At 51.8% G+C, this 23,801-nt stretch overlaps 1 protein-coding gene across 1 annotated transcript in view; it reads right to left on the bottom strand.

The window, feature by feature from the left end:
* The window catches only part of GAB2 (GRB2 associated binding protein 2), a 79,332-nt gene that overhangs the window by 20,577 nt on the left and 34,954 nt on the right, over positions 1-23,801 (bottom strand). Inside the window, exon 2 of the mRNA XM_035560500.1 lies at positions 10,032-10,332. Coding sequence (XP_035416393.1) covers positions 10,032-10,332 — 301 coding nt within the window. The remainder of the gene's footprint in view (positions 1-10,031; positions 10,333-23,801) is intronic.

Raw genomic sequence — 23,801 nt, 5'->3', positions numbered from 1 at the left:
TCCTGCAGCAGCAGGAAAAACTGATTTATGCCTCGCTTCCTCATTTCCAGCACTTCTTACAGCAAATAATTTCACTCCACTGATACAACCATGGGCGTCCTTGAGCCAATGGAAGTTTGGGAAGGAGGAGAAGCCATGGGAATACAGACATTGGGACTGAGACATTAAAAAAAAATAATTGTAACGACTTTAAAAAATACACCAGAGAGCCCTCCAGGAAAAAGTCTTCTCTATCAAGAATTTTGGAGACAAATCCCCTGGCAGATAAGGTGGCCTGTGACCAGGTTTTGACCCTACCACTAATTGCCAAAAGCAACCATCCACTAGCAAAAAGGCTCATCATGGATTTTATGGATTTCAAGTGGGTATTTGAAAGACTCCATCATGACTCATTGGAGAGCAATTTGAGCTGTTAGGACCAGCCAGCCAAAATAATTAACCATCGTAAAGGCTTTCTGTCAAGGTTAAGCCTGCACGAAGGGTACGCAAGCTTCAGGGAATGGTTTCCCCAGAAAAAAAATAGCAAATGCAGTGAGTCACTCGACTCCAGCCTACTCTCAAAAGCAATGGCACACAAGAGCAGGGGCAGTTCATGTATCTGGCAGGGAGTGATGGGAGGCAATCACAGCAAAATCTGGCAAGCAGCAGCTGCATTGGCCAGGAGAGGACTTGGTCATGTGCAGCGTGATGAAACCTTGTAGGTGAAATGTTATTTGCCATCCTAATAAACAGATACAAAGGGTGGGACTCCAGTGGGGCTGTGTCCCTTCCCACCTTGGAGGGGATGCTACCAGGGAACTCGTGCTCCGCTTTTACATGCTGGGATTGCCGGGGCGGGGCGCCCCTGCTCCTCACCGTGCTCTGAGGTCTGGTATTTCCCCGCAGGGTCATTTCATGAAAATCACAGAAGCACAGAAGATTTTGGGCGGGGAGGGACCTCTGGGGATGGTCTAGTCCAACCTCCTGCTCTGGGCAGGGGCAGCTCAGGGCTGTGTCCTGCTGGGTTTTGAGTAGCTCCAAGGACATAGACTCCACAGCCCCTAGTGTTTGAGTGCCCTCACACTAAAAAGTGTTTTTTCTTTATTATTATTATTATTTTCTTTTCAGGAGCTGTGGCCAAGTGTCCCTTTTAAAACCACTTCTAGCTCGGAGGGGTCAGGTACCATCACCACGCTGCCTCCATCAGCAAAAGGCAGAAGTTTGGTGCTTGTGCAGTCCCTCTATGAGGACTCTGAAAAATGTTCTCAGCCTTCCTGTAGGGAGCCAGGATGTGGCCAGGGCACCCACGGGGCATTTGCACGTGCTCCTGTATTCCCCAGATCAGGTGTAACCCTCCAGTCCAAATAATAAATTACCTTTGTTGGAGCTCTGACAATGTAGCACACTAAATAATGCAGCAGTATGCTTGAGAAGCAGGCAGCAATTATAACCAAAGCACAGAAGCCATCTAGGGAAGAAGTGTTATCTTTACAGATAAAATCAGTAATAAATGCTACTGCATTCATAAATAAAAATCAGTCTGGAAACAAACGCTGAGTGGTGTCATGGAAAGTTCACAGCAATCGACAGCTTCACGGCTCCTTCCTGCTTCATGAGCATATTCACTCGGAGGCTTTCAAGGCTTTAGAAAGCTTTCTCCTCACTCAGGCTTCGTTTTAATTGGAAATATAAAGCAAGGCAAAGCAGTAAACAAACAGGCATCGGGGTCCGGGAAATGAGAGTTTAAATCTGTCCTGGCTTTTAGCACGCTTCACAAAGCAGAGCTTAAGGGGTATAAAACGTGGCCCACGTCGAATGTTGGGGAAAAAACAACGTGAAATATAGGGGGGGGAGTAAAGGGGTGGTATGTTGGCTTGTGGGGAAAAAGAGCCATGATGTGAAAAGCAGCCCTAAATGAGCCGACTCAAAGGTCACTGATTTCCTCCCTCATCCTCCAACTTGCTCGCGCACACGTTTTGGGGTTCTGCATCCATCACTTTTCCTGGGTTGAGCTCTATGTGTGGGGCATCTGCATCTCCTACGCATGTAACTGGGGCTTTGAAGACACGGGGTGCAGCAGGGCAAACCCCAACGCTGCCCAGCCCAGGACCCTTCTGGGAAATATCAGCACAGGCAAATCCGACTGCGAGTTTCCTCCCAGCTGGCTGACGCCCAAAATGCCTCCCTCCTTCCCTCCCTCCCTCCCTCCTTTGGTTGTGCTCAGGCAGTGCTCCTTCACCGGTCACTTTGCTCCAAGCCCATCAGCTGTTTTTCTTTTCGAAGGCTTTGCGTGGTTTTGCTTTCTGATCTGATGCTGATACCGTCTGGCGCGCTCATTTTTCCACGGTCACTAAGTCAGCCTAAAAATTCCTCGGCGCCCATTAAACTAATGGGGCTGACCTGATGCGTGCAGGGCTTGCAGCGATAAAAGCCAATTAGAAAATGAAGAATTATTTTAAATGGCTTTCTCATTCGGGGTACCTGGTCCAGGAGGCGGCCCTGGGCAGGGCTGAGAGGCGTGAATACGGCGTGCCAGCCTCTGCTGGGAAGGCTGGGCAATGCGCTCTGCTCTAATAAAACATTAAAAAAAATAAAACAACTCTTGAACTTGACATTTCTTCCTCCCCTCCCAGCTCAAATCCCAGCCCTAGCTCAGCGAACCCAGTGGGACCTTGGCCAGGAAAGGGCAGGATTTTCCCCAACGGTCCCAACCCTCCAGCTCTATATTTATCTCCAGCAGAGGCTGGACAGTGTCGCACCGGGCGCCTGCTGGGAACCAGTCAAGAAGGACTGGAATATTTGGTTGTCGGTCTTTTTTGAAAGCTGCACATGCATCTTCTTTTCTGCTGGTTGATGGTTTTATTACTTGCAGCAGGAGAGGAGGATTCTTTGCCTGTAAACCCAGCTGCGTCCTCTGCCAGCTCCCATCGCTGCTGGGTATCTTTACAGGGGGCTCAACCGGCACTGTTCTGCTGGGGGCTCTCCCAAAATGGTTTTGCAATTATAAAGCCAAGAGATCTCCTGGATTTTTCCAGCCCTCCAAAATGTCCAGAGCCAAAATACAGTTTAACAAATCCTAAATTCCCAAATTCTAAAGAAAACGTTGATCCAGCTTTGCAAGCCTCAGGTATCCAATGGCATCAAACCCCTGAAGCCAAAGGCTTCCTAATCATGCAGATACCTTAAGACTTTTTCTCTCGCTTTCTGGTTTCCAAAGCCCTCTGTATCCCTGCTTTGGTCTTTTTCTTGGCACCTGAATGGGCTTGAAATCTGCTCTTGGTGTTCGCTCTGGTCCTGCAGCACTTCTGGTAACACAACGTGCTGAAGAGCCGAGTATGGCAAGCAAAGAAAGGTATGGAAGAATAGTAGGGGTTGGTCCTTCTCTGATGCAAATAAAACGATGACAAATGATTTCACCTCATCTCCAACATCTCAAAGGCCCAGAGAGCAGTCCTGAGATGGATGGGATTCATCTCAACATGGTTTTAGGAGTTTACGAGGTGGATGTTTCCACCTGAGCTCAGTGATCCTAAATCTCTGGAGAGTCAAGGGAAAGAAACAGGCACTTTTAGGGTGCAAAATTATTTTTTTGCAAATGGATTCGCCCCATTTCAGACATCTTTTCCCACCTTTGCCCCCATAGCGGGCATATTACAACCAACTGCCAACGGCATCGGCTCCCTCTCCAAAAGGCCAGGGGAATCGCAGCAAGGGGACCCCGGCGGGTTGGTAGAAATCCGCAACGGTCTCTGCCTGTTTCTTTCTTCCAGGAGCGAATTCCTGGTCGTCAGTGGCTCTCGGCTCTCCAGCAGACTCATTAGCACCTGAACTAGCTCATCTCCAAAGGGAAAGAGGGAAAAAAGGCAGGGGGGAGGGGGGGGGGGGGGAGTCAGCAGGCACTTAACTGCTCTCAAGCTGCTCCTTTGTGCCAAGACCACTCCATCTCTGGTATTGTTTACACTGAAATAAAAGCTGAACAGTGTCAGATCCTAAAATAACTTGCTGTTTGTGGCTCAGGAAAACCAGGGTCAGGGAAGTTTGGAGCAAATTTAAAGAGGCAGGATGACTAAGGGCTAGGCTAGGGCTCCTACAAGGAGGCGTCTGCAGGCAAACGAAGTTCAGGAATGAGCCTGGTGCAAAGTTAGTTGGGGTCAGTGGGTCCCCAGCCCCACTCCAGCCGGGCTGGATCAGGCCACGGGCTGAGATGTGCCATCCCCACGTGTGAATCTGCAGCCACGATTGTTTCCCTTGCTAGGCAAAGCCAGCACACGTTGGAGAAGGAGGGAAGCACAGTGGGATTGACCAAATGCCCCCTAGATGTCTAGATGTGAAATATGGTGATTTAAAAGGAGCTCCGTGATGCTGAGCGTAGAAAATACTGATGGGAACACCGAGGGAAAGGCTGCATCTATTTATAGGGACTGTAGGGTGAGAGGAAGAGGCTCAAGGACCCCCAAATTGCCATCCCAATGCAGGCCACCTCCAAGTCCCAAACGGGGCAGGGCAATTAGGTCTTTGGGTAGGTTAACGGCATACATGGAAGGAACCAGAGCAGATCTGCCCCATGCCCACCACAGCTCAAGCTCAACTCAACCACAACCTCGCTCGTCGCTTGCCAAAGCGCCCCATAGACTGCAAAGTCAAAGCCAAGGCCAAGAAACGAGTCAAAAGAAGCTGAAACATCGAGTCCTGGCCCATTTTGAGGGTGCAGGGCTCAGTCTGGCTGCCTGCTTGGCTGCCCTTAGGTGGCAGTGCTGCCTGCAGATCCCGAAACACAGCACTTGGGGCTTGGGGTGCCTTCAGAGACGCAAGGACAGCCCCACACCTCCCTCCTTGCCCCCATTTCTCGGCCACCAGTGAGCTCCCCGGCCCGCTGCGGGGCTTGCAGCTCATCCAGGGTGCGAGCAGGGAAGGAAGCAGGCGTGTGCCGGGCACAATAGCAAGGAAGTACCTGGTCATTAGGGTTTCCCCTCTGGTTTCGTTCCTCCTGGCCATGGCAGAGGTGGAGGCAGCGGGAATCGGGGGCTGCCCTGGGGCTGTCCCCTGGTTTGGGCTTCCCGGTGCCTTGCTGAGCTTTGGGGCAGCTCCCAGCCTCCAAATAAACCTTCGGGGGTTGTGTAGTGCCGTGCTTTTCTCCCTGAGCTCAGCAAAGCTGGAACCAGAGGGGCGAGAGGCATCGCTGGCCTGATATGGGACCGAGATGTTTTTGGGGAGGAAGAGGGAAGGGAGCAGGAGCAGCCACATGCTGTGGGTCGGGAGCAAGCTGAGTGGAAGGAGGAAGGCGAGTCCCCATCTTCCCAGCTGGGAAACCATCAGCCCTGCAGACTTAGCAGGCAGAGACACTCAGCTCTCCATTAAACATTAATGCCCGGCCCTGGCTGGCGCTCGGCGAGCCGGTAAAAGCCTGGGGAGCGCTGGGGATTGATCCCAGCCGGGATGCACAGCACCAGCCCCGAGCTTTGCGGGTAGAGCAAGGAGGGAGCCGGCCCCTGCGAGCACCTCGGCAGCAAGCAGGGACACAGATAAAAGAAACGAAATTCCCGGATGATAAAAAAAAAAAAAAAAGAAAAGAAAAAGCACTCGACAACCCTCCTTTTTGGCTGGGGACGAGCGTGCCCGGGCTGGGAGGGAGAGGCCACTGCTGCCAAACGCAGCCCACGGGGCAGGAGCCGAGCGCCGGCCCTTTCCCACGCCCCGCTCAGCCTCACCGAGCGCCTTCAGCTCGCAGCAGGGGCGGTCACTCATCCACTGAGCCATTGCTGCTCTTTCTGCTCTGATTTTTTTCACCGCGGCCAGGCTGCTGCCCGTCAGGGAGAAGCTGTAGGACGAGCGCTGGGAAGCCTTGACCATCGGGGTGAGACGTCACGGCTGAGCTGAGACGTGCAAACTGGGCTGAAACACTGCAGCTATTCCCCTCCCTCCTTCCAGTGCAGGGTAAAACCTCTAGCACAAGGGCAGTAACACAGTGCATGATAAAATATTAAAATCCCCCGGGTTTTTGATCAGTGCCCATGAATCAAAGCCCTGGGAGAGCCTGTGCCCCATGGAGGAGGCAGAAGAAAAGGAGCAGGGAGGTGAATGGGGGCAGAATTAGGAAAGCACCTACTTCTTAATCCATCCGAAATAAGTGACCTGTGCACAGGACCTCTGCGAGGACACGCTCACTGCACGCTGGTCCAGGAGAAATTAAATTATAAGCTGCCATAGCTGCAGCTCTGAGTCCTATCAGAAATAGGAAACATCGGGGTTTCTTCCTGGAAGAGCAGCTCCAGGAAGGGTTAATGGCAGATGAGATATGTTTAGCGGCCTTTATTTATTTATTTCTCCCTCCCCCACCCCCCCTTCTTTCTTCCCCCCACCAAACAAAAGCGCATGAGAAAATACAGTGCGCAGCTGAGACCTGGCCGCCTGCCCACTAGGGCAGGGAAAATGCAGATGGCTGGAAACACAGCGCGGTGCCCACGAGCTTGGGAGCCTGCCACAGCCCACGGCGGAGGGGCCCTGGGAACCCGGCGGCCACGGGATAACAAGAAATATTCACCCCCCAAACGAGGGCGCCGGTGGCGATACTAGGATGGGGCCGGCACCCAATGGAGAGCAAAGCTGATGCAAGCCAGCGAGGGGACAAAGCCAGCCCGAATCCCACCCTAAGAGCAAGGAAAATCTTGGTGGATTTGGTTTTTTTTTTGCCACATCCCTGGCCGCCAGCTGGAGAAAGCGTCAGGGTTGCCCTCCTTGTGAGGCTGGTGTGGTTCGAAAGCGGTCATTAGCTACCAAAGCAGCGAGGTGCTAGCAGAAACAAAGAGCTGCACGGGGCTGGGTGAACACCTGGGAGTGAATTTCATTTCCCTTCTCCTGGAAAAAGCAATCTCGCTGCTCTGCAGCTCCTTCCAGGAGGCTTCGGTGATGCTGGGGCGGCCGCGGGACCGCGACTCCGCTTCCACCTAAGTCCCCGAGGCTGCAGCCAGCTCCCTTTTGATGAGCCAGATGTGTAGCGCAGCTGGCGACCGGCGGCAGCAGCACGATGTTGAATTGTGCTCGACTCCATCCGTGTCTTAATCCTCAGAGCCTTCCAGTCTAGACAGGACACGACCGACTAATGTAAAAACCAAGCGAGAGAAAATCGACCGCCTCCCGTCGCGCTGCCAGCAGAAGGAAGCATCAAAGAGCACTTTGCCCATTTTTTTGGGGGGGGTTCTTGCAAAGGTGTTTTTTTTTTTTTTTTTTTTTTCCTGCAGAGGGGAACTTGCAGCCCCGCAGGGCAGTGTGAGTCCCACTTTGGGATCACAGCCGCTTTTAGGGCTGCTTTAAAGCAAGTGAGGTCCCTCCTGATGCGGGGTGTCCCTCCCAGCAGGTAATCCAGCTGTGTTCACAGCTTCAGCAAACGTTTGCAGGTGATGGAGCTTCACATCTCCTGGCCAGGACATGAAGAACCCAGCTTCGGGGCCAGATCCAGGCAGGCTTTGGGGTTAGGGTGCTGCAGCCACGGGTGCCGTGTCCCCGGGAACGGGAACAACCTGCAAGATGCCCACGGGAGCTTCCCCGGTGGTTTCTGATCTCATTACGCCTGTCTGCTGGGATGGTGGTGGAGGTAATTTATGGGTATAATTACCGTGGAGCTATCCCTGCCTCTGATGGTTAGCTTTTCCTTCCATTTTTGGGGCATCCAGTTCCTGACTCTTACCACCAGGCTGCAGTGAGCCTGCAAGCTCAGCCTTGAGCCCTGGGTGTTACCCGGCCCGGCACAAACGTGATTTAATTTCGGAAATCCAGAGGGATTTCCCAAATTAGCCACCAGAGGATGGCCAGGTGAGCTGCCAGGAACCTCGTGGGGTTCAACGAGGAGAAGCGCGGGGTCCTGCCCCCCGGGGAGGGACAGCCCTGGGCACCGGGACGTGCAGGCAGCATCGGTTAGCAGCAACGGCAAAGGAAAGGCTCCTTCCAGAGGTCACCGCTTCAGCGAGCACCAAAGCGAAGCCCCAGCCCTGAATAATTCATGCTCCCTCTTTCTGCAGCATCTGGACACATCTGCTGCATTCTCCGCCGCAGGCTCGCTCGCAGCTGACTCAGAAAATTGCGCTTTGGCAGCCGGGTACTGTTTCAAGTGGGTACTTTCCCTCCAGCGTTAAGCGAGCTGTGATTTTGTTACAAACAGGGATTTTTGTTCCTCTTTTGCTGATGTCACTCCACGGTCCCGCGGGGAACAGCGTTTGGATCCCTGCAGTCTAACAACTCCTCGGTTCCCTTTGGGGCAGATGGACTTGCAGGCAGGAGATTGTTTTCCCTTTTGATGCCCAGGTTTCTATTTCACCGAAGCCCGGTATCGATCCCGCTGTCCCCGCGCTGGCAGCTCATTTTCCTAAACGGGAAGGAAAAAAAAAAAAAAAGTTTCCCCCCCCAAGCTGAACGCAGGCAGAACGGAAAATGCAGAGCTCTTAAAAAGGTGCCTACGATCTCACCAAACCCCGACGACTGCGTTGCAACGGGATGTCATTTATTCAGCCTGACCTTTCCCTGCGAGATTGTGCTCGTGGCGTTATCGAGGATCCTTTCTGCCGCTCGCACGCCCATTGCCAAGGTGACGTCCCATTTAATGCGTCAGTGGGGGAAGATCGCCCGCGCGCCGCCGCGATGCTTTGTTTGCTGTCCTGCCCGACGGGATCTTGGCAGGGTTTCAGCAGATCGCAGCTGCTCCGTGCTGGACCGAAACAGACGCAGGCTGGACGTCGTTACGGGGAGCGTTATGCAGGCGGAGCACGAGGCTGGGGTCCCCTTTTTGCAAGGCTGATATCTGAAGATCTTTTATTTGGGGTGAGACGGGAGAAAAGTAATGCCCGGAGAGGGTTTATCCTGTATGCTGCGAGGACGAACGCGGCGCGGTGTTTGGGAGGAAAGGGCTCTCAGCATGGCACTGGCACCTCCTGGCAGCCACCTCCTTTGGCAGCAGACACTGGGCTGGTTTCGCAGCCCCAGCTGAGCTCCTCCAACCCGTGGCTTGAGGCTTGGGGAAAGCCCAGATGAGATAAAGCCACTAAAGCCACGGACGAGATAAAGCCACAGACGAGATAAAGCCATGGACGAGATAAAGGGACGAGATAAAGCCATGGACGAGATAAAGGGACGAGATAAAGCCATGGACGAGATAAAGCCGTGGACGAGATAAGGCCACAGATGAGATAAAGCCATGGATGAGATAAAGCAAAGATGCCCACAGCTGATACCAGGCATAGCGGGACTGCGGGGCTGCACCCCAGGTGCTCAGCCCCATCCCGTGCTGTTCAGGATGGATGTGAGCCCTCACGGTGCCTCTGAGCAAGCTGGGCAGCCCTTGAGGAGCAGGAGATGGCAGCTGGCGGCACCGTTTTGAGGAACAGCCCCGGTGGGGTGGGCGTGCAGGTCCCCAGGCCATGCTGGGGACGTGGAGGTGGCTCAGTGGCACTTGAGGCAGCAGCTTGCCAAAGCAAAGCTGGGTTTGGGTGGTGGAACAGCTCCTGCTGCTGCACAAAACCACCCAACATTTACCTCCTCCCACCCAAGGCTCCCCCAGTGTGTCCCAGGAGAAAGGGAATCAGGCGAGGAGGATGCGGGTGTCCTTCACACAACACAGTGTTGGTGCTGGGAACAACCACAGCAGGAGGAGGGACACGGTCCCGTTAAAGCTTCTCACCACACCCCGCCCCACCAAGGGGCTGAAACTTCTGAACAAGGGGGATTTTCACCGCTGAATCCCATGACTCTTAAGGGGACTTTGGTGATGGATGAGGACAAAAGCTGCAGCTAAAAGACACCCCAAACCCCACCAACTTCTCAGCAGAGGCTCAGAAGTCTACAGTCACGGGGAAAAAAATAAATTGGGTGGCTTAGAGGGGCAAAGCCTGCTCTGCTTTGGCTGCCAAAGGTAGGACACCCTCATGGAGGTTCCCCGTGTATTCATCCAGAGATGAGCCAGACCCCAGCCTTGCACGGGGCTGCACCCTTCTCCCATGAGTCTGACTGAAAGAGGTCCTGTAGGGAGGACGGGACAGGACATATTTTGGCTGTGGACACGGTACCTGTGTTCTCCTCGGACTGGTTGAAGCCACAGATCTGGCAGATGCTGCGAACCCACTTGTTCATGTCGTCTTCAGTCTCGGCCACCAGATAGAAGGTCCTGTCGCTGGTCTTGATGTCAAAGATGTAGCTGTCCTGCAGCTCCTTCTTGTTGAAGGTCAGCCCCGCGTCCACTTGCTCGCAGAAATTGAGGTTGATCACGCGTAAAGGTTTCTTGGAGTGGTCATTTTTGTAGTACTCCAGGACGTCGGGGTCGCCGCTCATCCGACCGCTGCGCAGGACAAACCAGCGTTTCTTCCATGCCTGAAACCAAGCAGAGAGGGAGCATCAACCCCACTGCTCAAGCCATGAGGGCCACGAAACCACTGCCATGCGTGGGGTGACACGGGTGGACGTCCCCTTTCCACCCCAGGATGCTCTGGGACTGGGCATCCATACCAGCAGCGCACAGACCCAGGACTTCGAGACCCAAATCCCGCTGGTTATTTGGTTAGGTATGAAAATCCTAATGGCTCAATGACCCCGAGAAGTGCTAGTCCTGAGGCTTAGAGCAAGCCTGCTCCCACCCTACAGCTCAGCCACACTCTCAGGACCCGAATAGCCTTCGTTCCTCAATGACAAACTGCCAAAATGCCTTTCAGCAGCTTAGAGGAGCCCAGGAGCTTTGGACGCAGCGCCCTGGGTACCCTGTCCATCAGAAAAACCCTAAGAGGGGAGCATCTGCAGATACCGAGCACGCTGATCCCATCTCTGTTTAAATACCAGGATAGAAAGGCTAATAAAACCAATGGGAAACCGGTTCAGCTTTTTAAATATCAGGAATAATGCCAGGGGAGAATCCAGGCTTCATTTGTTTTTCAGCATCTTCTGCTCCCGAGTACATAAGAAGCTCCTTAGCAAAGAAAAGGTTATTATCGATGTCTAGGTAGGGCAGCCCTTGGAAAAGAAATGCCAGTCATCAGCCCCGGTGCTGGGGGTTGAATACGGACGTTCGAGGCCCGTCAGAGCATTTTGGACTAAATATGTGACCGGGCAAGTTGAACACGAGGTCATCTTGCACTTGATCCCTTGCACTGCCCCAAACTTTTCAAAAACAGTTGGGAGACACAAAGGTAAAGTACTAAATGCTACAAGTTCCGTGTTATATGGAGAATCAGGCAGGTGTAGCTTCACAGGAGGGTTTTTTGGGGTGGGATCTGCATGAGCATCCCAGTACCTGCGGGATGAACCCCCCCTTGAGCTGCTGAGCCCATCCATCCCGCCGCTCCCCATTGCAGAGCTACGCTGCCTTGCGGAAGGCTGAGCTCCCATGGTGTAAGGACGTGATGATCCAACTAAGCATAGTCCCTAAAAAATTCACTTTGAGATTGAGGGCTTCCTTGGAAGGTGATGGAGAGAGGCAGCACTGGTCCATGCAAGTTCTTATTGAATAAAATGACAGCTTTGCTACTAAATTGGTCTATTCTCCCACGTGCCTGGTGACAGGACGAGGGGGAATGGGCTAAAGTTGCGCCAGGGGAGGTTTAGGTTGGATATTAGGAAGAACTTCTTTACCGAAAGGGTTGTTAGGCATTGGAATGGGCTGCCCAGGGAAGTGGTTGAGTCACTGTCCCTGGAGGTCTTTAAAAGACGTTTAGATGTTGAGCTTAGTGATATGGTTTAGTGGAGGACTTGTTAGTGTTAGGTCAGAGGTTGGACTGGGTGATCTTGGAGGTCCCTTCCAACCTAGATGATTCTGTGATTCTGTAAAAACTGCTGGGCACCAACAAAAGCTCACCAAAAACATTTAGCTCAACGGGGTCATGGGAAACAGGTGCCTGACCAACACGGGCTGGATATGGCCCCTGTGGATGAGCAGGGCGATGCAGGGTATTGCCTGTGATCCCAAATTACCCGACGCAGACCTCGTTTTGCACCAAAGGGCACCACGGCAGCAGGTGTCACCCCCACCATCCTGCCCCAGCGATGGATGTTTATTTTATTGTTTTCATAAATCACCAGTTTTTGGGTTCATATGATGATGCGAGGTTAGGGCATGAGAAAGCACATGACATCCCTAAGAAGGAAGAACCGACAGCCACAAACATCTTTGACAACCCGAGAGAGGCAGCAAGGAGCCTCAGGGAGGTGCTGGGACCTCCACGATGCTCCCCACGAGGTGACAATAGCCCCATGAGGCTTCACCCACAGGTGATGGGGCACGAGCTAGATCTTGGACACCCAACTCCATCAGGATCCTACAGCTCTGGAGAACTCGGTGGTTTAAATAAAGGAAAGAACCCCTTGTGATTATTTGCACCGTGCTTCCCAAAGGCTTAAAATAGCTTTTGTTTGTGTCTTTGAGATGTGTAACCTAATTAGTTTTGCACCGATTCCTAATCTGGCTGCCGGTGCTGGGAAAAAAGCTTCAGTGCAGGCTTCCAAGTGCAGTGGAGCAGCAAATTGCTTAGCAAGAGGACTTGCGGGGCTGGCAGGTTTTGGTTTCGTCTGGGAGATGCTCACCCACTTCTTTTCAGACAGCTGCTCCTAGATGAAGAAATACACACACGAGGGAGCTGTGTCTGGCTGGTTCAGGGGAAAAAGGGTTTCCCCAGGCAGCAGCAATAATTTGCTAGTCCGTCTCCTCAAAATGGATTAGCCAAATCTTTGGGAAACAAACCCATGAACATTTTTTTTTCTAGCTCTAAAATGCCCCGTTAGCTTCTTCCTAATAACACCAAGCCATTTCTTTGCAGCTGAGAAGTTGCAGTAGAAAAGACACAAAACACAGCAACTAGGATCCAGAATTTACAGCTTTTAGGGAAAAAATAGGAGGAAATGCTGCAAGCAAGGCCAGTGATGCCACCGCAGTTCCCCTTTTTGTCTCGGTTACAAGACCCACGACTTCTCTAGTTCTCTGTGGTCTGTCTGGTAGCAGTGGAAAGCCCCGCACAGACAATATTTGGAAGAGAAAATGGAAGAGAAAATGGTATGAAGGCTAAGGGAAAGGAAAGGAAAGGAAAGGAAAGGAAAGGAAAGGAAAGGAAAGGAAAGGAAAGGAAAGGAAAGGAAAGGAAAGGAAAGGAAAGGAAAGGAAAGGAAAGGAAAGGAAAGGAAAAGGAAATCTTTCCCTAGAAATATCTCTGCCCTGCTCTTTCTCCCCCCACCACCACCTTTGTCCCCGGCAGCGCAGCACACTGCCGGTGTGAAATAAGCCTGCCAAAATCTGATCTGACACAAATCACAGCACCTAATCTGAGCTGGCATGTGGGATAAGCGACTGAGCTGTGATGTTGGGCAAATTTTTCACACCGAGATAAAAGCAGGGACTGAGCGATTCGAGCAGCAAACCCAGCAGAGGGGCAAGCAGGTCCTGGTGCCCCAGATTTGCCACAGACCAGAAGAACCACGGGCACAGAACAGCTCCAGCTATTGCCCCACGGCCCCCAGATGCTGGTGAGGATGCTACTGTGTGCACGGGAAGCCCAAGCTGTCCCCCCTTGTCTGCCTCCAATTTTAGCATCCTGGCAGGATCATCCCTGGGAAAGGGGGATAGGGACGGGGGTTTCATGGGGACACGCACAGTGCCACTCTCAGATGGCTTTTGAGTCATTTTGGGTGGCTTGGTGTGCTTGGTGGTGCTCTTGGTTTTGTCACCTGCAACAACAGCACTGGTTGCAACTGGGGCTGAGCCTTTCCCAACCACCCTGTCCCATCCACCCTGCAGAAGGGACACTGTCACCTACTGCAGCCGTGCTACCTGCAGCATGGAGCGAAGCTCAGAAGAGGAGAACTGTAGAATAACCTGCTGGTGACCTGCATGATAATGTCGTCTTTGTCCGTGTCCCTGCAGGCTTGTTATCTCATCTGACGGACAGGAGGATGCTGGTTTTATTATTCATGCAAGAAAGCTTCTCCCCTCCCTGCGTTAGTGCTAACTCAAAGGAGATAAATACATCTTGGAAAAAGACAGGCTTGCAAGAAGGAGCAAGGAGTGAGGAAAACTCACTCAGTAATTGTGCTGCTTGTGAATTGCCCCTGCCAGGTACCTCGGAGCCCCACCGCGGCCATCTGACCCTAACGTCCTCAAGCCTGAGAGCAAATGAGCCTGAGCCCCTCTCCAAATCCACCCCCCCAAACTCTTCAGGCACCTTCTCCTCACCTGTTGCCTGCTCACAGGGCCTTTCAGTGCACCAACGCAACTTTGTGAGCAGGTCCCAGCCCTGGGACCACCAAAAAAAGGATGGAGGAGACCTTGGCTGAGCACCGCCGTGTCCCAGAGCCCGCTACCAGCCGCACGCCTGCGAGACGGGCTGCCCCGCCGTGCTGATCCCAGCTAATCACACGTCTGCGGCGGCCGAGTTCACGGCGAGTTCGTTAGCGGCATCACTTTGGGGGAGGCTTTGATTGACAGCGTTAATAACGCCAAGCTGCAGCAGCGAGAGCCTGCAGGGCACAGGGAGCCTTGCCGGGGTGCACGGCGACTCCTCCTCGGCTCACCGGGGAGCCAGGGAATTAATAGAAATAAAAAAACCTCATCCTTGTGTGTGTCTGAGACCGTCAAGCCTTCCCTCCTGGGGGTTTCTCCCATTGTCGGAGGCGTAATTAGTCTTTGGAGCACGCACCGAATCGCTACGTGCAAAACCCACCCTGGGGTGGCATGGCCAGCACAGGGCTTCCTGCACCGAGTGACTCTTGCAGCTGGCTGGGATTGCATTTTAAGGAGGTTTTTAGGACTAAAACCTATTTGGAAGATCATTAAAAAATACAAAAGCTTCAAACCCAGCTCCTGCCATCAGAAATTTTTGTTACGGGGGAAGAAATGGCTTGAGATGACTTCTACCCACAGAGATGGGAGCTGCAGAGCCATTGTATCCACGTTCGCTCCCCACAGCTGTGCTCAGCTCTGCGAAGGGCAACAAAGCAGTGACACAATGTGGAAAGCACTTCCCTTGGTATTTACTTTAGGGGAGTTCTCTGGTTGGAAAGATTTCAAGAGTTCAATGCTGTGCTGTCGATCTTAGGAAAATAAAGATGTCCCTGGGTGACGTGAGAGAACCGACCGCTTTTCTGCTGGGATGCTGGAGTGCCTGGTTTGGGATGGGGTGGAAAAACAAAATACCAAATAGTGAGGTTGTACTTACACTGTCAGACAAGCTGGGACTGTCTGAGAAAGAGGGGCACTGGGGAAACCCCATTATGGGCTGGAAGTGCTCCTACCCACAGAGTGTAGAGAAGATGGAGGCAAACTCTGCTGGAAGATGCATGGGGACAGTGCAAGAGGTGATGGAAAGTTCCCATTAGATGGAAGGAAAATATTTCACAATGAGTGGTAGGACAAAAAAGATGTGAGGGATGTCCAGCCTTGGAGACATTCAAAACCTGCCAGGACAAGGCCTGGAGAACATGATTTACCTTCAGAGTTGGCCTTAACTTCAAAGCTGGCCCTGCTTTGAGTGAGAGGTTGGGCCAGAGAGCTCTGAGCTCCCTTCCAACCTAAATTATCTCTGAATCTAAATGACTTTTCCATAACTAGGTCCAGCTCCCAGTGAGGAACTGATACATGCTGAACTTGCTGTACAGAGACCCAGTGAGCCTGCTCACACCCTACAACCCAATGTGGGGCTGGCACAGCACCCTGCTACATGTCCATTTCATGTGAGAAAGGGCAGCACGGTCATTTTCAAACTCTCCTTGAGTAAAGGAGACTTTTCTGGGTGATTCCTTTTTCATAAGGTACCAGGAAAGTGAGAGGTTTAGAGGAGAGAACTGGAGACCAGCTCCTGCCCTGGGGCTGGCTGCAGATAGTTCGTGTGCGGGGCCTCCACCGTATCCCTGCTGCCCTGTCACAGATTTCATTATCTGGAAGTATTTCCTGCTATTCAGCCCTGCTCTGTATTTCTCTCTGTTATTCCTAGCCGAAATTTCTTCCCCCCACCGCAGCACACCCTTCTTAGGGGGATCAGAGCAGCAAAACAGAAGAGCGAAAGGGAACGCGTCCTACAAAAGCAAGGCTCTGGGTGATATCACCAGGGCCCCAAAGGGCCATGCACTGAGTCTCCATCCAACTGTTTAGTCTGGGTCTGGTCCAGAAGCTAGGGCAGCTAAAGGGATTCTTCATGTTTGGCCTCAAGGTGCTTTGTTTTTGTCAGTGTGGGTCCCAGGGGTGCTTCCCAGCCCCTGCATCTCCCTTGCGGCATCCTGACTCGATGCTGGGGTGAGAGGCAGGGTGGTGGCATGGAATCCTGGGCACCTGCAATGCAAGTGATGAAATGAGCTGCATTGAGCTCAGCCCTCACCATCACCAGTGCTGGAGCAGGGCAGGTGCTGGCTTGCACCTCACTGCCTCTTCTGTCACGGCTGGCAGGGACAAGGGGCTGAGAAAACCAAACAGGATGCTGCAGGTGGTTATTATGTGGTATTATATTTGTCGTATTATGACAGTATAGTTGTCACACAGTTACTATGACACTATAGTTACATTTCTATGATGGATTGAAGACAAGGATTATGTCTTCACAGGACCCTGTGTGGCTGGTGGTGTCGGGCAGCTGCGGGTCCCTGCGGTGCCAGCCCTGCTCCAGCAGGGCCACCCCGAGCAGGGGGCCCAGCCCCACGTCCAGGCGGCTGCTGGAGATCCCCGCGGAGGAGCCCCCAGCCCCTCTCTGGGCAGCCTGTGCCAGGGCTCCGGCACCCGCCCAGCCCAGCAGTGCTTCCTGAGGGGCAGAGGGCACCTCCTGGGCTCCAGGCTGGGCCCGGGGCCTCTGCGCCTGGCCCTGGGCACCCCTGAGCAGAGCCTGGCTCCGGCCTCTCGGCACCTCCCAGCAGTGCTGGTGGCCATGGCTGGCAGCCCCCGGAGCCTCCTCTGCTCCAGGCCCAGCAGCCCCAGCTCTCGCAGCCTCTCCTCACGGCAGAGGTGCTCCAGGCCCTTCGGCACCTCGGGGGCCCTGCGCTGGGCTCTCCCCAGGGTGCCCAGCTCTGGCTGGTGCTGGGGGGCCCAGCGCTGGGCCCTGCACTCCAGGGACGGCCTCAGCAGCGCTGAGCAGAGGGGAAGGATCACCTCCCTCGGCCTGCTGGCCCTGCTCTGCCCCAGGCAGCCCAAAAGACCACGAGGCCTTTGAGTATCAAGGGCACGTGGCTGCCTCCCGTTCCACCCGGTGCCCACCAGGACCCCCAGGGCCATTTCTCTTCAAGAAGCACACAGTGCTGCTCCAGAGCCCACAGCAGTCTCTGGACTCCCCACCATAGCTTGCCTTCCTTTAAGACATCCATTTCATCTCCCTTCTCCCTCCCCAGGTCAATGGTCCATAGTAAGAGCTGCCCGTGGGCAGACCGACAGAAGTCAACACGCACGGTACAAGAACATGAGCAGCCAGAGAGGAGTTTACTTTGCTTTTTGAACTTGGGGTTTCTGGAAGAAAAAGCAAACTGCTTGGAGATTTTTCCCCTCCTGAGACTTTGGTATCAGGCTCTGATAAGCGCTTTCCCGGCGGGATATGAGAACCAGTTGGCAGAGACGGGGGCCCATTACACAAGCAGGGCTGGACATGGGAACTCAGCACAAACAAATGACTTTGATAACCGAGACCGAGTTTTTCTAGCTTTCTGGGCAGCCTGTGCTGTCACTGTCTCTTTTTCCCTGAAGCAGGCATTGGAGGGTGTGAGAGAGAGCAGGAGGCCTTCGCAAGAGCAAAATAAATCCCACAGCACTGTTGATGCTTCCTTCCCTTGCCCCTAGCTTTGGGCTGCCCCAAATCGCTCCCACAAAAATAGGGTTCTGCCCCAAAAAAATCACATTGCACTGGCCCCACAGAGCCTACCCCAGACTTGGCATGCCGATGTCTCTGGTGAACATATGCTAGTCTCTGCCCACACAAAACATGTTGCAGGGATGCTTTTACCCATTAGCACTCAAATCCCAAGCACGGCTCGTGTTACAAAGCCAAGCGGATCGAAAGCAATACTTTTGAACCGAGAAAAGAAGTTGAAAAAGACAACTTGAGGCTTAGTTTTGATCATCTGGGAGGCAGGCACCTGTGTCAGCTTTTGGAGTCAATACTATAATTAAACTGCTCTGCCCTCCACCTCTTAGGTGAAGGAGGATGGAAATAGAGATGGAAGAGAGGAATAAGAGCCGTGTCCTTCCCTCTGCCCTTGGCACACTAATTCGTTCACTTAAAGAATGCAGGAAAAGGGTCTTACAGTGTGATGATACTGAACCTCTTCAGTGTTTGACAAGCCTTATGAGAAGCAAAAATCAGTACCTGCTGTTAGCTTTGAGATGATCAGCAGGAGGTATCGTGGGGCTGAAGGTGATAGCAAAGTGTCAGGAAGTTTCTCCCATCATCTAAAGGACTGGCTCCTGGTTTCTCTGGCTTAAAATGGGGTATTTGGGGTGGGTTTACCTTTCCAAGGATGATTTCCAATTTTAGAAGAACTCCAAAGCTTGTTAATTTTGAATCACTTCTATATGCTCTCCTAGTCTGTAACCACTGCCAGTTGGACAAACCTCTTCAACAATGAGATGCTGGGACAAAACTGCAATTTTTAAACATTATCAGAACAGCCTCGTGGTGCCCAACTCCTTTTTTGAGAAAAATGGTCATATCACCAGGAGGTCAGTTGGGAGTGAGGTGGGTAGCGTGGTGTTCCCAGCTGCCAAAAGTTCCCCCCAGACATGCAGGATCCAGCCTGAGGTCCAGTTACATGACATTTTGCAGAGCTTAGTATTGCTCTGGTGAAATTTACCCTTCCCAATACATTCCCACAAACCCTCTGGAAAATATCCCCCAGCCCCTGGGAATACCGTGGGAACTGGACATCCTCATGCCTTTGAAAAAGAATTTGGACCTTCACCTTTCCTTGTCATAGCTCTTTTGTCAAGGAAACATTACCATGGTAGCCCCAACATGAGAAACTATCCAAAATCTGGGCTGCTTTGTACCAGGCTCCACACAGTGAGAAATATCATTAGCTCAGAGATGCCAGACTGGAAGAGAAAAGGCAGACCAGGAATGAAAGGAGAGCGCTAACCCAGCCAGGGCTACCCAAATCTTTAGCAGAAGTGAGGAAAGGACTTTATCTTCTGGCTCTCAGGCCAATAAAACACTCCCTTGACCTTTGACTCCAATAACTTTTTCTCTGTGGCCCTTTCCTTGTGGAGATTTACCCCTTTTCATGTCTAGTGTATTTCTAGCTGTGGTCAAGGTGCACATGCCTGCCCGAGCCTCTTGCTCACAGCAATAGTCATTTTTTTGACACACAAAAAAATGTGCTTGCTTCTGGGTGCTGGTTCAAGTCTAAGAGTCTTTAGTGTGTGTGAACTGACTCCCTTTCAGAGGAAACAAAGCCATTTATCCCTGCCCAAATGTTCTCTGAATCTAGTGGGGATGCATATTTAGGGCTACTAGGGGGTTGGACCACCAGGATATCCTCCAGACCCAGAAGACACCTTCTGCTCCCTAAATACAGGAGGAAAGAGAAGGCTCAACATCTTCAAGGTACTGATCTGCTCCTGCAGGGGCAAGGGGCTCCCCTTTGACCGTGACAAATGGCAGACATCATGACCCATATATATTGTCTTTGATTAAACCGACGTCTTCTATGAACTGGTTAAGATTATTCTAATTGGACCAAAGTCACTGCAGCCTGAACCAAACCCAGGCCTCTCACAAATGAAATGGTGACAACAGCGAATTCTTGGGATGTGGCCCAGACCTCACATTTCAGTGGGCTTTACCAGAGTGTGGGGAACTTTTTTGGGGAGGATGAGAGAAGGGAAGAGGAATACTCAATGTCCAAGGAGTGAGCAAACACCTCCTGAGCGTGCGTGAAGCAACCGCACCCAGAGGAGATGGCTCAGTTCTCCTCCTGCAGCTGTCCCAGATGAAAAGTAATGCAAACACAAGAAGCATTTGAGGATATTTCAGGTAAAGGGGCAAGAGAAGCAGCCCTATTGTGTCTGTAAACTACAGAAAAACAGAGGAATTGGCTGAGGAAACCAATAATGGCAGGGAGAAGGTGGTAGAGATGACCTGCCCGCTCCTGCCTAACTCAAGGATGACAGGACATCACCAAAGATAACGGGAGCCAAGCTCGGGACACACAGAAGGAGACTTTAATTTGAGCAATGCAGAAACGATCTGTGGGACTCCTTGCTGCAGGATTTTCTGGAGGCTTCAAGTTTAGCTGGCCACAAGTGGAGACTGAAGAAGAGCATGGAAAGGAAGTCACCTGAAAGTTACTAGGTGCCATCACGTGTAGTAAAGGAGATCCCTGTGCTGAAAATGGTTGACAAAAGTGAAAATAGGAGGAGGAGGAGGAGGAAGAGGAGGGGGAGGAGGAGGAGGGGGAGGAGGTGGAAGATGTAGTCTTCTCTAGATACCTGCTTACTGACCACTGCACAACACCCAAAAATTGATGGACTTGGGTTTGACCCTCTAAGGATATTCATATATGGCAGGCTTGGAAAGAGCAAGGGAGGCAGCGTTTTCAACTTTGGCCCTCCTGGAAGAGCCCAACCATTGCAACTTTGGAGACATTTCTTCTCAGCAAGAGCGGTCAGGCATTGGGACGGGTTGCCCAGAGAGGTGGTGGAGTCACCATCCCTGGGGGTGTTCAAGGAAAGGCTGGACGTGGTGCTTAGGGACATGGTTTGGTGGGTGACAGTGGTGGTAGGGGGGTGGTTGGACCAGATGATCCTGGAGGGCTTTTCCAACCTTATTGATTCTGTGATTCTATGATTCACACGCTGCCCTGGATTTGCTCTGGGAAACGCAGGTGTGGTTGGTATTTTGGCAAGATAGAAACAGGAGACTGTGGGGACAAACACATCAAATGAAGGGGGGAAAAGAGAAACAGAGTCAAAAGCCTGAGAAAGACAGCTCCATGGCACTCACCCATGAGCTGGTTTCTCGTGGCTAAGCTGGTTTGGGGCAGTGGGGTTTATTCCTGCAGTATGAAAGGGCTACCTAACGAGTGGATTCCCTGGTGCTTCATAATGTGCAGGCTCTTGAGAAAGCCTTTCCTGGGTTAAAAGCGGATTTTTCTTCTCCTTTAGATGAAACTGGTAGATATCTAATTATCTCATCCTGCTGTCAGGCCCCACTGAAACCTGCTGAAGGATTTTCCACTTTCCAGGAGACGCTCACAGACAGCACAGGCACATTGGGGTGTACATGGGGACAACCCTAGACCTGCACAACACGAGGGGACAAATTTCAATTGTTGCACAGCCAGACTAAGTGGACTTCTTGTTTCAAGCCTGTTGAACTCGTCCAGGGAACCAGCTCGCCCTGCTCAGGTCTCCCGAGGTCCCTTCCAATCTGAATTATTCAATGACGCTATGCCCATAAACTGATCTCTTCTAGAAATCAGATGCTCTTTATGTTCACATGAAACCCGGTAATCACTTGTTTGTCTTTATATTAAGTCATCATCTCTGAAAAAAAAAAAAAAAAAGGAAAGGAAAGAAGCAGGGTTGCTTCCAATTTATCACTTTGCGGCTTTGGCATCTGACAGCAGGCTCATGTGATGCTTTTCTCCAGTAGACTGAAGGATCCTTAGCACCTTCGCTGGGAGAAAATATCACATTTACCTGTGTACTCCAACCCCTCAGCTCTTCTGAAAACTAACCAGCTGCCAGCCTAGGCATTTTCTGTGCTAAACACCATTTCTGCAATACTTTCACGTTCCCTTTCTTACTCTTTGGCATCAACATTAGTAGGCAGCTAGTCTAATACATCTTGCTGTTGCTGTACATAAGGAGAAATAAATGCACCTTTTACCCCTTTATTTAGACGTCAAAGGTCGCAGTAGCTGTTTCTGCTGCAGCCTCACTCATGTCAGGAGCTGCTCATGCAGTTTCTTTCTACTAAACCCAGAAAATCCCTGCATTTGGTGATTCATTGCACCTTTCCATAGGAACAATTTTAATTTCTTCTCCTTTGATGTACAACTTTGCACAGGGCTGTATTCTAACATATTTTGTTTAAATCGGCTCTGCTTGCCAAGTGATCCAGACTGCTCCATCTGACGAATTTGTCTTCAACATTTACTGCTTCATTACCCTTTGTGCCACTGGCAGCATCTCCCCGCAGGAGCCATCAGATCCGTTTCACTTATAAAAATGCTGAGAACTAGCATTAATCCCTGAAAATCAGCACAAAGAAAAGCCACAAAAGAGAACGACATCTTTCTGGAATCTGCCAGGTTCTAATTCACCTGCCATGTGTGCAGGGCTGTCTGGGCTGCCCTCGTTATCCTATAACTGACCTGCCACTAACAGGGCTGCGGGCTCTACTGGTTGGCCCAGGATTATTCTTGGCCTTTTGCTACCCGGAGCATCTTTTCTGAACATTTCTTCTGCCTTCTGGTTTGGAAGGAACTCCCTTATTCTGGGTTAACCTGGTCCCTTTTGCCCCGTATCTGCAAATCTTTTGTGTTCTTTTCCCACACTTCAGTGGAGAGGAAACAAGACTGCTGCAGGGAAACTCAGTCAATGAATTTCCCTGTAGGAATTTTTTGTACTGCTCTGCCCACCTCTTCCTCAAGTACCAGACCTTCGAATCTCTCCATGGCCCTTCAGTGATGGGTTCGCTTACTAGATGAAACGTGCAGATGAAACTTGAGATGAACTTGATGAATCTTGTAGATGAAACATTTCAGGAATTTAAGGAAAAATTTAGGAAAAGTTTCTTTACTATAAGGATGCTCAGACGCAGGCTCAGACACTGGTGCAGGCTTTCTCAGGAGGGGGCACTTTATTAATCAAATGTCTGCCCTACCTCTTGCTTTCTGCCAGCAGACAAAGCATGTTCCTGAGCACACGACAGTCTCTTTGGCCTTGGGAACTCAAGTGCATAAGAAGTGACTTGATAAACACGAGCATGGTTTAGCCAGCAGAGATGAGACAGTCAAATGAATGAGAAGATGGCCTACCCAAAACCAAACTACTCTTAATAACAATGCTTATGTCACAGAATCACAGGATCATTAAGGCTGGAAAAGCCCTCCAAGATCATCTGGTCCAACTGTCCCCCTACCACCAATGTCACCCACTAAACCATGTCCCCAAGCACCACGTCCAGCCTTTCCTTGAACACCCCCAGGGACGGGGACTCCACCACCTCCCTGGGCAACCCATCCCAATGCCTGACCGCTCTTGCTGAGAAGAAATGTCTCCTCATTTCCAACCTGACCCTCCCCTGGCACAACTTGAGGCCATTCCCTCTGGTCCTGTCACTGGTTACCTGTGAGAAGAGGCCGACCCCCAGCTCCCCACCCCTTCCTTTCAGGCAGTTGCAGAGAGCAATAAGGTCTGCCCTGAGCCTCCCCTTCTCCAGCCCAAACCCCCCCAGTTCCCTCAGCCGCTCCTCACAGGACTTGTGTCCCAGGCCCTTCCCCAGCTTCGGGGCCCTTCTCTGGACACGCTCCAGGGCCTCGATGTCCTTCTGGTGGTGAGGGGCCCAAAGCTGAACCCAGCACTCGAGGTGCGGCCTCACCAGAGCAGAGCACAGGGGGATGATCACCTCCCTGGTCCTGTTGGTTACGCTATTCCTGATACAAAATTAGAGCTGTGAGGCCTACAGAAGCTCCTGCAGTAGTAGATATGGGAAGCTGCAGCATTTCCAGTCATTCCTGTTTCCCAGCCAACCAACAACACAGTGACAACAGGCTCTTGACATTCCTAGTCTGACCTGAAGGATGGCCACAAATCTGGCTGAACGAGGCAGAGAAATAACCCGAGGACATGGTAACAGATTGCCTGGTTTAAGGACTTCTATAAAATGAAG

This window comes from Cygnus atratus, chromosome 1 (assembly GCF_013377495.2).
Source record: "Cygnus atratus isolate AKBS03 ecotype Queensland, Australia chromosome 1, CAtr_DNAZoo_HiC_assembly, whole genome shotgun sequence".
NCBI classification, from domain to species: domain Eukaryota; kingdom Metazoa; phylum Chordata; class Aves; order Anseriformes; family Anatidae; genus Cygnus; species Cygnus atratus.
The sequence above is the reverse complement of the archived record's forward strand: the minus strand, read 5'-3'. Positions and strand labels throughout refer to the sequence as shown.